This window comes from Calonectris borealis, chromosome 20 (assembly GCF_964195595.1).
Source record: "Calonectris borealis chromosome 20, bCalBor7.hap1.2, whole genome shotgun sequence".
NCBI lineage: Eukaryota > Metazoa > Chordata > Aves > Procellariiformes > Procellariidae > Calonectris > Calonectris borealis.
In genome coordinates this window covers 63,928-75,742 of record NC_134331.1, presented here as the reverse complement: position 1 = coordinate 75,742, position 11,815 = coordinate 63,928, and the positions used below count along the sequence as shown (strand labels likewise).

The following is an 11,815-nucleotide window of genomic DNA, read 5'->3' as shown; positions in this document are numbered from 1 at the left end:
ATCCCTTTGGCCGGTTTGGGTCATCTGTCCTGGCTAAGGTCCCTCCCAGCTTCTCGCTGGCAGGGCATGAGAAGCTGAAAATTCCTTGACTAGCATAAGCTACTAAAACATCAGCGTGTTATCCACATTTTTCTCGTACTAAATCTAAAACACAGCGCTATACCAGCTACCAGGAAGAAAATTAACTCTATCCCAGCCGAAACCAGGACACTGATCTTGCGCATGATCCCGCTGTGCTCGCAGGGGTGCTCAGTGGCTCCTCATCAAAACAGCGAGGTGTGTGTGGACATCCGTAGGGTCGTGCTTGGGGTCTGAGAGCGTTATGTATTTTTGCTATCGGAAGACGGAATAGAGAATGTGCCTGTTAAATCTAATGATGGTCGAAGGTTGAGAGGGACCCTGAGCAGGTTTGGTGGCACAACTGCAGTTTTAAAAGATCTTGACCATTTGGAGAAACGGCCTGGAAAAAAGCATTCCTCTTTTGCAGCGAGTTCACGAGGACAGATGGGTTGCTGTACTCTTTAACAAAAATACTCAACTTGGGACGTATAGGGTGAGGAAATCGCGGCTATACTTAGGCTTGAGAAAATGTATGTAGGTATCTGTGTCTGTCACCTGCGTGTATCTAGGAAAGTGAGTTCTAGCGAAACTAAAGCTGTCAATGAGCCAAAAAAAAAGGCATGGTTGTCTAAAACATGCAAAAGCCCTAGTGGCCTGTATCAACAACTGTACCAAAGATGATGCAAAATACTTTTCCCTCCACTCAGTTGTAGCCTTCACAGAAAAGGAAGCTTTGGCTAAACTTTTCTTTCTGTGTTTGTTTTTTTTTTTATTCCCCTCTCAGCAGAACGTCAACTGCCACCATTTCGCCGCCATCGCTCTTTCTTCTGCCGTGAAAGTACGAGACAGATGGAAAGGATCCATAGTGGTCTGCAAGTACAAGGTACGTCTGTGATATATGTCTGCATTTTTCCTAATGTGTTTGTAGTATGGACTTTAAAGTTAACATTAAGAATGTGGCAACCCTCCTTCTATATAATTTTTTAATGTGAAATATTTTAACACAAATACTAAAAATAAAGAAGGTCTGTTCTGGAGTGTGGTACGCCTATGCAAAGCTTGCTTCCCTCTGTCTATTTTCTCTTCCTGAAAGCAGAGTCTTCTGTTTCTGTGTGCTTACTATTAAAGGGAACTGTGAATATAATGTTGGACTAGAAGAGTTTGTTTGTAAGAGTTCGGATGTTCAGGAGAAACAGACATTGTTTTCACGATAAAAGCTTTATGCTTTTTCGGTCAGTAAGTTTTTAAAATACCTTACAGTAGTACTCGAAAATCTTTCTGAGATACTAGCATCTGTGCTAAAAGCAATCAAGGTCAAAGAAGAGACGTGGACAAAACGGGACAAATCGGTGTCGCTTCGGTGTGTTTTCCAGGCTTTCCCAAGAGGCGTTAGCAGCCTCGTAACCAGTGACAGAGTCCTGATGTGGTTTTGGTGAGTTACTGCTTCTATAATGTCCTTTTTCCTTAACCTATAGTGTGTAATTTTGACTTCAGTTGGAAAGAGATTTTCAAAAATGGAAATCTTTCTCATTCAAAGGAGTTGCATTTTATGAACTTCCCATCAGAATGCATCTTCAGAGATGATGCACTTGGCAGTAGAAGTCATCAGCAATGAGACTTTTCATTCTCTCTGGAAAAAAAAGAGTAAGTCAATTTCCTTCCAAAGACCCAAGCGTAGCACATCTTCCAATAGTCGATGTATCGCTGATCTTTGGTTCTCAGGTGTAACAGTCAAGATATCATAAAAACGCGTTCCTCCGCATGCTTGTGTACAGCTAACAGCATTAGCAAATCTGCCAATCCTTTTTGGTAGCCTTATGTATTGCAGCACTGGGGATTTGATATTCCCCCCTGCCCCTGCCCTCCCCCCCCAAAAAAAGTAAAACCATATGGGAGATCTCTTATCTCACTAATTTTTCTATCATAAATGAAATTTAAAAAAGAAAGTTAAAATTGTATAATTTACAAACTGACTTGCGTTGTTTAAACTGCAACTGCCAAATAGCTGTAGCATATAATTTACTAGGTGTACTTAAGCAGTTAGGTAGTTGCTTTAAATGTTTAAAAAGAGAGGCAACTGAACGTTATGGGTTTTTTTCCCAATCTTTTGACAGAGTGCTCTGAAGTACTTTATTTCTGTCTTTCAATGGCACGTTTCTCCGGCAGTTCGGTAGCATCAGTCTCGGTGCAGCTGGCCAGGCGTCCCTCCTAGTCATGTAACACACGCAAAACCCCTAGTCAAATGATAGCTGTGTATTTTGGAAATAGATAATTTGACGGTATGAATTCACAGCTATGCAATTTAAATTAATGCAAAAGGAAAATCAAATACTTTTATAGTATAAGTCGTCTTCTTGTACGTATATAAATGTATGCGCACCTTTTTAGCATAAAATGAATTGCTGAGATTTGTTCTTTCTTTTTCATTTTACTCTTCAAAGTTTTACACTTCACTTTCAGCTTTATTGGCCAAGCAAGCAAGATGTGCAGCAGCAGCGCAAGGGCTGGAGCTGTTGTGGTGGATCCGTAAGCATAGATTCTGCTGTCCTGCAGCCTCATGGGGTTATGTCCCTGCAGCAGTGCTGTAAGGAAGGGACGAGATGTTTTCCAACACCAGAAAGAGTGTTTACTTCTCTGCTAAGAACGTGTTCAAAATCGTGTCAATTAGTCTTAATGCTGATTTTAAGCGTTCGAATCGCTCTAGCTTTTAAAGGATGTGTTGTATTTCGAGCTGACCTGTTTACCTAGCATCCTCCTTTAGCTCAATGACTACCCTATCCCTTATCCTGACTGAATTTGTCTGCTTCCTTCAGTGCTTTTTTTTTAATATGCTGAAATATCATTTGGGATTTTTGTTTTTCAGATGTCTCGCTGTAAGCGTCCCATGATGCTCAAGAGAGACCCTCAGCCCAGGTTTGCCTGCCGGTCGTTAAGCATGCTGACGGTAAGGGGCCGACTGCCAGCCTGCGGGACAGGGGCTGGTGGGGGGCTGCAACGGTTTGGGGGGCCGCCCCTCCTTTATTTTTCTAGCAGAGCCCCCCTTTTTGGCGGGGATGCGTGTGTACATACATAAATGGCATTATTAAAGTAACGAGCTGCCGGTTGGGGCCATTTCCCTCATTTTGTGCCTTTTTTGGGACTGAATAAAAAGGGGGGGTTGGGGGGTCTGGGGGGGTGATGACATCATTTGGGGCACCCCAACATCACGGGGGGGTGATGATGCCGTGGAGGAGCAGGTGAGTGGGGAATGGGGGGTCATGGGGGGGGTCCCCCCCCAAAGAAGGGGGTGTCAGCCCAAAAATGCCTGAAAATTCATTGGAGGGGGGGTTTCAAAAATTTTTACAAACTGTAAATATATGTGTGAGGCCTTGAAATAGAGAAAAATCTCTTTGTTATATATATTGAAAGATAATATTCATTTATATATATAAAAGGATTTCAAAATAAGAACCTATACCTGCCATATTATATAAAGGATTTTAGAGTATTAAAAAATTCAAAAGACACATATAGGGTTTTAAAATACAAAAATAACTCATGTATATATAAATTAAAAAATAAAGGCCTTTAAAATGCAAAAAGGATGATATATTTTATATATGAAGGAATTTAAAATAGAAAAAAGTCTGAATAGATATAGCTATCTACACTTACTACGTGTTACCTAGAGAGTCTAAATAGATATTATATGTAATCTAAGAGATTATATGTAAGTGTAAATAGATATCTAAGTCTAAATAGATATCTAAGTCTATAAAGATATAGGTGTAAATATATGTAAGTGTAAATAGAGAAGTCTATAAAGACATTTAAGTGACAAAATATGTAAGTCAACAGATATATAGTCTGAATAGGTATTATATATAATAAGTGGGAAATAGGGGGGATAAGTGGGAAATAGGGGGCTATAAGTGAAACATAAATATATTCACTAAATATATATGTATGTGTAAATATATTACATGTAAATGTCTGTGATAGATAAGGTTTTTAAAATGCAAAGAAACCCTGTTTATAGAAAGGATTTAAAAACTCGACACCCCCCCCCCCCCCCCTCGAAATACCTCTCTATTGAAGATATAAAAGTGCTTTCAAAAGCTGCCTCTTCCCTGTTCTCCTTTTCCACCTTTTCCCATCCTGATTTGGGGCCAGTTCCCCCAACGGGGACTTTCCCCTGCAGGGCCGTGCACACAGAGCGGGACCTGCCACTATGGCATAAAAATACCACAAAACTCCTGATTCAGCGTCTGCAAGGGGTGGAAAAAAACCAAACCAAAACAAAACACAATTTTGGAGGAAAAGTACCCAACTTAGAGCTCCCGGGAAAGCCAAATCCACCTGGATTTGTGCAGCTGGAAACAAAAAAACCCCCATTTTCATACACAAAACCAAAAGCAAAAATCACCAATTTTTGTTGTGAAAAAGCGTTGAAAAACCTCCAAATTGAATATTTTGGAAAAGGAAAAAACCCCAATTTTTATATTATAGAAAAGCAAAATACCCCCAATTTGGGGAAAACTTAGGGTGAAACACCAGCCATTTGAGGGGCATCGCTTGTGGTTATCCAGTGCGGGTTATCCAGTGAGGGTCAGTTATCTGGAATGGATTATCTGTTGCGGATTATCCCAGGTGAGTTATCTGCTGTGGATGGTCCTGGGCGGACCCCCTGGTGTAGGTCATCCCCACGCATGTCCCCCCATGCATGTTTCTACCCACACACGCCCCTCCCAGTGTCTGCCCCCCCTTTCCTGTGCGAGGTTTTCCCCGTCACACGCCCCCCATATCCCCTGCCCTCCTACCTTGTGCCCGCACTGCCCTCCTCTCTCCTCTCCCTCCTCCCACCCCCCGTGTTCCGCACTGCCTCCCTGTAACCCCTCTGCCCCGGACCCCTGGGGTGCTGCCTACCCCGCCACCTTTGGGTGGGCGGGAGTAGGTGTTTTTGGGGGTTTTGGGGAGCTGCTCATCCCCTTTGCAGTAACTGCCCCGGGCAGCATGGCAGAGGGCTGGCAGGACTTGCCCTGTCCTGGGACCGGGCTGGAAGTGGCAGAAGGTTGTATGGAAATCTGGGACCTCATGTGGGTGCACTGATACCTACTACAAGAGGTACTGCTCCCCCACCCACACTCATCTCCCCTGAATGCCTGCGTTCCTTCAACCCCTCCCCCATATCCCCTAGTCCCTCCCCTGCCTAAGATTTTTACCCCCTCAACCCTAAACAGGACCCGGAGATCCTCCCCACAAGTTGGCTTTGGGAATGGGGCTAGCTCTAGCCACACCCCTTTCAGGTCTAGAGCCCGCCTCCTGGGTCTAAGCCCTGCCCCCTGCCAGGTTTGGGGCTCCCCTCTAAGCTTGGACCGCCTGGGGGGTTTCACAACCCCTCAGGACCGATTTCAGGGCCTCCCTAGGAGCTTCTCCCCTCACCATTTTGAGCCACCCTGGGGTCATTTTGGGGTCCCCTCACTTCCAGGTATACCCCCCTTCCCACCAGTGGCCCCTAAATCTCTTGCCTGTTTCAAGGCCCCCCCCGCCCCCGGACTCTTTGGGTCCTGACGGGGGCATTTTGGGGGCCCCTGGGGTATGTTGAGCCCCCCCAGATTTTGGGGGATTCACCATGGATTTCATTCTCCCTGTCTCATTTCCACTTGTCCTTCCCGCTGCTTCTGCTTGGATTTTGGCATCCCCTCCTGGTCCCCAGGGTTTTGGGGACCCCTCCATCTCCCCCCCTCCTTGATTTTACCACCTACTGCCCCATTCCTGCCTCCTGCTGCTTTCCCTTGAATTTTGGGGGTCCTGCCATGGGTCAGTGATGCCCTCCATGTTTTTGGGGGGACACGCCTGGGGTTTTGCTGCCCCCCCTCCCCCCCAGTTTTGGGGGACCCTGACCACTTCCTCCCCCCTTGATTTCATGCTCGACGCTGCCCCATTTCAACTTTTCCATCCCACTGCTTCTCTTTAGCTTTCTGGTTTCCCTCAGGGGACAGCGTCCCCCGCTGGGATTTTGGGGACCCCCCTGGGGTTTTGGTGTTGCTCCTAGTTTCAAGGATTCCCCCCATCTCTTCCCCACGTTGATTTTATTCCTCCCATCCCATTTTTGCTCCTCTTGCCTTGGTTTTTGGGGTCCCTGGGGTTTTGGGGACACACCCTATGTTCTTCCGCCCATTAATTTCACCCCCTACTGCTGCTATTCCCCTTTGACTTTTGGGGTCCCCCATGAGGCCCCCCTGGGGGTTTGGGGTTTCCCACCCTGCCAGAGCTGTTTTTTGCCCCTGCCCCTTCAACCAGGGCTGGTTTTCTCCCCCATCAAGGCTGATTTTCCACCCTGTTAGGGTTGCTTTTCACCTCCTGCCATGACGGGGCCTCATTTTTTCATGCCCACGAGATTCAGTTTTTGCCCCATGCTACATCCGGGCCTGGTTCCCCCCCCCCACTGGGGATGTTTTTTACCTCCCCCACTGCAACTGCTGCTGTTTCCCTCCTGGCAGGCGCAGCTGAAGCTGGCGGAGGAGACGGTGCAGCGGCAGGCAGCACAGGCAGCCAAGCTGTGGGTGCAGGCAGCTGCCCAGGAGCAGCAGCTGGGGCAGCAGGAGGAACAGCTCCATGGCCTGGAGATGGAGCGGCGACATCTCCATAACCTTGTCCAGCAGCTCAAGGTGAAGCCCAGGGGGGGTTTGGGTGGGGGACGAACCATCTGAATTCCCTCCTTGTACTGCTAAAATAACAGCTTCTGTCCTTCCTCAGGGCAACATCTGTGTCTTCTGTCATGTGTGGCCGGTGCTGCCCGAGGAGGAGGAGCAGCAGAAGGGCCTGGAGCATCTCTACTTCCCCGCCAAGGACAACAAGGTGCTGGTGCTCTCCAAGGCAGGGGAGGTGAGTCGCTTTGGGGGTGTTTCCCTGTCGCTTACCCCTATTTTGAGGGGCTGAGGGTGTCTCTGCTGCTAACGAACCCCTCAGCTGTCCTTAGTCCCCCTCTGATGGGCTCAATGAGATTTTTTTAGGACAAACGGGGGGTTTTAGCTGCTCCCACTCGCCCCAGGGGGGTGAGGACAGAGTTGGGGACCCCCCAAAACCTCCTTTTACACCCTCCAAGTCTCATGTGGGACACGAGAAGCGAGACAATGTCTTGGGTTCCGAAACCAGGGGTGTGACCCCGTGCGTAGCACAGCAGGTCTTCAAGGGTGCCTGGGAGCTGGCAGAAAAAGACTGGAAAGTGAGTTGTTTTTTTTTTTAAAAAAAAAAAAAAAAAAAAAAAAAACAAAAAAAACCACCAAACCAAAACCAAAGTGCTAACTCCATTTTGGGGGCATTTCTGGGTTTTTTGGGGCTTGATGTGATGCTGGTGGGCAGTATGCTTTCACCGCCAGCTTCCTGGAGATCTACAACAAATCTCTGTGGGATCTGCTAGCCGGCTGGCCGAAGCGCAGGGCCAAGCTGGAGATCCGGCAGGTCAGCTTGGCCAGCGAGGAGGTGCATGTCCCGAACCTGTGCTGCGTCCCCGTCGCCTCCGAGGAGGGGGGTAGGGGGACCCTGATTCCCCCCCTTTAAAGCTCAGATTGGCTGTGTGGGTGGTTTTGGGAGGTAATGGGGCATCTGTGTCCCCCCCAGGGTGCTGGGGCTGCTGCAGACGGCAGCCGCCAACCACTCGGTGGCCCGGACAGCCCTGAACGACGGCTCATCCTGCAGCCACGGTGTCTTCTAGCTCTACATCCAGGGCTCCAACACTGCCCGGGACCTGTGCTGCGCCTGCGAGTGGGGGCGTGGGACCCTTTATGGGGGGCCACCCTTTAGAGGCTGTGGTTTGGAGTGAGCCTTTAGAGGTCACTGCTTTGGGGACACTAGTTTGGGGTGGGCCTTTAGGGGCCACTGGTTCAGGGGCACCCTTTATGGAAGAGCTTTTAGGGGCCACCCATTAGGAGCTCCTGGTTTGGGGTGAGTCTTTAGGGGCCGTTGCTTTGGGGCCAGCTGGTTTGGTGTGAGCCTTTGCAGGGGCCACCCTTTAGGGGCCACTGGTTTGGGGTGAGCTTTTAGGGTAGGGACCACCTGATTTGGGGCTAGCCTTTAGGGGCCACTGGTTTGGGGCCATGGGTTCAGGGCCAGCAGTTCGGGGTGAGCCCTTTTGGGCCCCTCGTTTAGGGCCATGGGTTTGGGGTCACTGGTTTGGGGTGAGCCCTTTTTGGGTTCTTCCTCTTGGGGTGAGCCTTTTAGAGGCTCCGCTTTCAAGGCCACGGGTTTGGGGTGAACCTTTTGGGGCCTTGGGTTCAGGGCCCCCCTTTTGGGGCCACCAGTTTGGGGCAAGCCTTTTCAGGGTCATGAGTTTGTGGCCAGTTGTTTGGGGTGAGCCCTTTTTGAGACCCCCCCCTTCTGGAGTGAGCCGTTTTGGGGCTCTGTGTTTGGGGCCGCAAATTTGAGGTGAGCCCTTTTGGGGTCCCCCTTCTCGGGCCACTGGTTTGGTGTGAGCACTTTTTGGGGCCCACGGGTTTGGGGCCACTAGTTGGGGTGAGCCTTTGGGGGGGCCTACCTTTCAGGGCCATGGGTTTGGGGTGAGTCTTTTTGGGGTTTCTCTTTTGGGGCCACCAGTTTGGGGTGAGCCCTTTTTGGGCCTCCCTGTTTTTGGGGTGACCCTCCTCTCCCCCCACAGCGGTGCTGATCTTGGTGGACCTGGCAGGCAGAGAGCAGCTGGATGAGTTGCTGTTGGGTGGGGAGCAGCCGCACGAGATGCAGGCCATCAATGCCAGCTTCTCCACCCTGGGGCAAGTCATCATGGCCCTTGCCAAAAAGGTACGGGAGGCCCGTGGGCATGTGGGGGGCCTCAGGGCCCTCGCCTTAACTGCCAGGGTCCCCACAGGAGCCCCATGTCCCCTGTTGCAACAGCAGGCTGACCTACCTCCTGCAAAACTGCCTGGGGGGCTTTGCCAAGATGTGATTGAAGGGCTTGGGGGGGGTATTTTGGGGGGCTGGGAGTTTTGGGGGACCCCACTGACACCCCGATGTATCCTCAAGATTGGTGTTAGTGAATCTCGCTCCCCTGGAGGAGAAATTCACCGAGTCCTTCACCTCCCTGCGCTTTGCAAGCAAGGTGGGGGGGATGGGGGCTGGTTTGGGGGTGGGGGGTGGGCTGGTTTTGGGGGAAGGGGCAGGTTTTGGGTGGCTTTGGGAATGATTTGGGAAGGGGGAGATAGAAAATTTTGGAGGGGGGGTTTGGGGGACATAAAGAGGGTTTTGGGGGTGGGGGTGATTTGGGAAGGGGGAGATGGGAAGTTTGGGGGGTGAGATGGTTTTGGCGGGCAGAGGAGCATTTGGGGGAGCATAGGAGGGTTTAGAGGGATGGGGGCCAGTTTTGGGGGCAGATGGGGGTGATCTGGCAAGGGGGATATGGGAAGTTTGGGAGGACTGGGGCAGTTTTGGGGGATGGGGATGATTTGGGGGCGCACAGTTAGAGGAGGGGGAGATTGGTGGGTCAGAGGGTAGGTGGGGGTGATGGTTTGGGGTGCTGGGGGTCTGTTTTGGGAGTGGGGGCCTGTTTTGGGGGGACAGGTTGGGGGGGAGAGGGGTAGGATTTGGGGTGGTGGTTGGGGGATTTTGGGGGGTCTGTGGGCGGTTCTGGCGGTCCAAAGTTCCCTCCCACTCCCCTCTCCACATTTGAGTGAATGCGTGGTGGGCATGGGTCATGCCAACTGGAGGTAGCCCCTTGCTCCCCTGGCAGCAAAATCCATAGGGCGAGCCTCTTCCCTTTGGACATCTGCCATCTATAAGCCTCGCCGGCACCTATAGCGGAGCGTAAATGCTCCCACGTATCAGTGAGCTTAAATTCCATTTTTATTTTTTAAGGATTTGATGTTTTTCTCACTATATATTAGGGCTCCAACCTTAAAGATTCATAATAAACCTCAGAATTGGTTTTTGATATGGGTAATAATTAATAAAAAAAAAACTTATTAGAGGCAAAATAAACAGTTAAAAGGGATAAAATAAATAGTTAATTTAAATTCTGGTTGTTTTGGGTCACGCCTTGCCGTGGTCCTTCCCATTTTGAGTGGAAAATGGTAATATTTAATTCTTATATTTCTAAGTTCAGGCGGGAGGACAGCGGAGTAGGGGCACAGGAGCCGCAATTGAATGCCCTGATAAAGATATGTTGAATTTTGCTTAAAAAAAAAAGCAAATTTTTTTTTACGATCACAATTCATGTGTGTTTTATACCCATCTGGGGTGTTTTATTGTCGATATTGATGATATATCACACTGAGGACTCATCGACTTTTAATTAAGGTATGACAAGTACTGTTTTCTCACCAAATCTTCGCAAATGACCACAAGCCTGCCAGGATTTCTGTGCTTTTGGCCTCAAAATCTGGGTTATAGGGGAAAAAGGAGTAATATGTGAGTAAATATATACATAAATATACCCTAATAAATACATATATGCATGTTCAATTACTCTTTTACTCTTGTTGTTTTGCAACATCGCATTGTGTCCAAATTTATTATATCTGGTGCTTTTTCGACCCCGTTACCTGTTTTTTATTTTATTTTTGCCCCAACTTGAGCAGCTTTTGATCCTTTTTTCCCCCATATTTCCCTTGCGAATTTGGGGGGAGTTTAGGGAATTGATGTAACTAAGGTATCGGGGAACCGCTGGCATTAAGCTATACCCACACTCTTCCTGCTCCCCTGGAGGAACAATCTCCTCCAACGGGCTTGATTTCTAATTTATTGTTTCTTGTGAAAGACTCAAGGAATAGTCCTATTTAATGATTTTATGGGTGGGTTAAGGGCGACAGCGAGCCCAGCACCTTCCCAGACCCTGTGCTGCCTTGTTTTGATCAATATAGTATTAATTATGATTAATAATTTGCCCTCATGCCTCTGGAAACTGGCACCGGCAAAGTCGAAATACACTCCCCGCTTTCACCTCGAGCCCCTGCGGCCTCCCTGCCCGGCGGCATCATCGTGCTGGACGATGAGGATGAGGGGGTCCGCGAGCCTCCACCCGGCACCTCCAGAGGATGCCACCTTGGGGTCTCTGTTCCCCCTCCATCATCTCCATGTTGCTCCCTGCGTGTCTTCATCCCCCTTGGTGTCTCAGTGCCACCCCGGTGTCTCTGTGTCCCCTTGGTCTTTCCATGTCACCTTGACATTGCTGTCTGATCTCAGCATCTCCTTGTTCTCCTGCAGTATCTCCATGTCTGCCTTGGTGTCCCCACACCACCTTGGTGTCTCTGTCTCCCCTCAATGTCTCTGTCCCCCTCAGTCATCTCCATGACCCCCCTTGGGTGTCTCCGTCCCCCCCAGTGTCACCGTGCCACTTTGGCATCTCTGTCCCCCCTCCAGCATCTCCGTGTCCCCATTGGTGTCCCCCTTGATGTCTCACCTCGGCATCTCTCTTGATGTCTCGTCTCGGCATATCCACGTCCCGCCTTGGTGTCCCCGTGCCACCTCAGCGTCTCCATCTCTCTCAGTGTCTCTGTTTTCGCTCCATCATCTACATGTCCCTGCTGGGTGTCCACATGCCACCTTGGTGTCTCCATCCCCCCTCAGCCTTTCTCTGTTCCCCCCTCCCTCACCTCCCTGTTGCCCCTGGTGTCTCTGTCCCTCTCCATCATCTCCGTGTTCCCCTTGCATTACATATGTGTTCCCCCGAGGTGTCCCCGTGCCAGCTCAGCGTCTCCATCCTACCTGGTTGACTGTTCCTGCTCTAGCACCTCCCTGTACCCCCTGGGTGTCCCTGTCCCCCCTCCATCACCTCAGTGTCCCCACT

The 11,815-nt window shown here is 49.7% G+C and overlaps 2 protein-coding genes across 3 annotated transcripts; both read left to right on the top strand.

Annotated features, from left to right (window-relative positions):
• Nucleotides 1–241: 241 nt before the first annotated feature.
• Nucleotides 242–7,578, top strand: LOC142090813 (uncharacterized). Of its 2 annotated transcripts, XM_075169162.1 has the most exons (4): nucleotides 290–943; nucleotides 2,924–3,004; nucleotides 6,543–6,710; nucleotides 6,799–7,578. In XM_075169162.1, the coding sequence occupies exons 1-4, from the start codon at nucleotides 662–664 to the stop codon at nucleotides 6,979–6,981; spliced, it is 714 nt and encodes a 237-aa protein (XP_075025263.1). In that variant the 5' UTR covers nucleotides 290–661; the 3' UTR covers nucleotides 6,982–7,578. The 2 variants fall into 2 exon arrangements, 1 of the variants encoding a protein (XP_075025263.1); XR_012676649.1 differs by lacking the exons at nucleotides 2,924–3,004; nucleotides 6,543–6,710; nucleotides 6,799–7,578 and adding exons at nucleotides 1,434–1,492; nucleotides 2,521–2,915 and having other exon boundaries at nucleotides 242–943.
• LOC142090815 (carboxy-terminal kinesin 2-like) lies at nucleotides 7,052–9,741 on the top strand (the record flags this gene model as incomplete). The annotated part of the gene is given in 7 exon segments (XM_075169163.1): nucleotides 7,052–7,267; nucleotides 7,405–7,568; nucleotides 7,660–7,802; nucleotides 8,696–8,835; nucleotides 8,903–8,976; nucleotides 9,058–9,134; nucleotides 9,698–9,741. Coding segments are annotated over 7 exon segments (858 nt in total), but the record flags the coding sequence as incomplete, so codon positions are not given.
• Nucleotides 9,742–11,815: the final 2,074 nt, after the last annotated feature.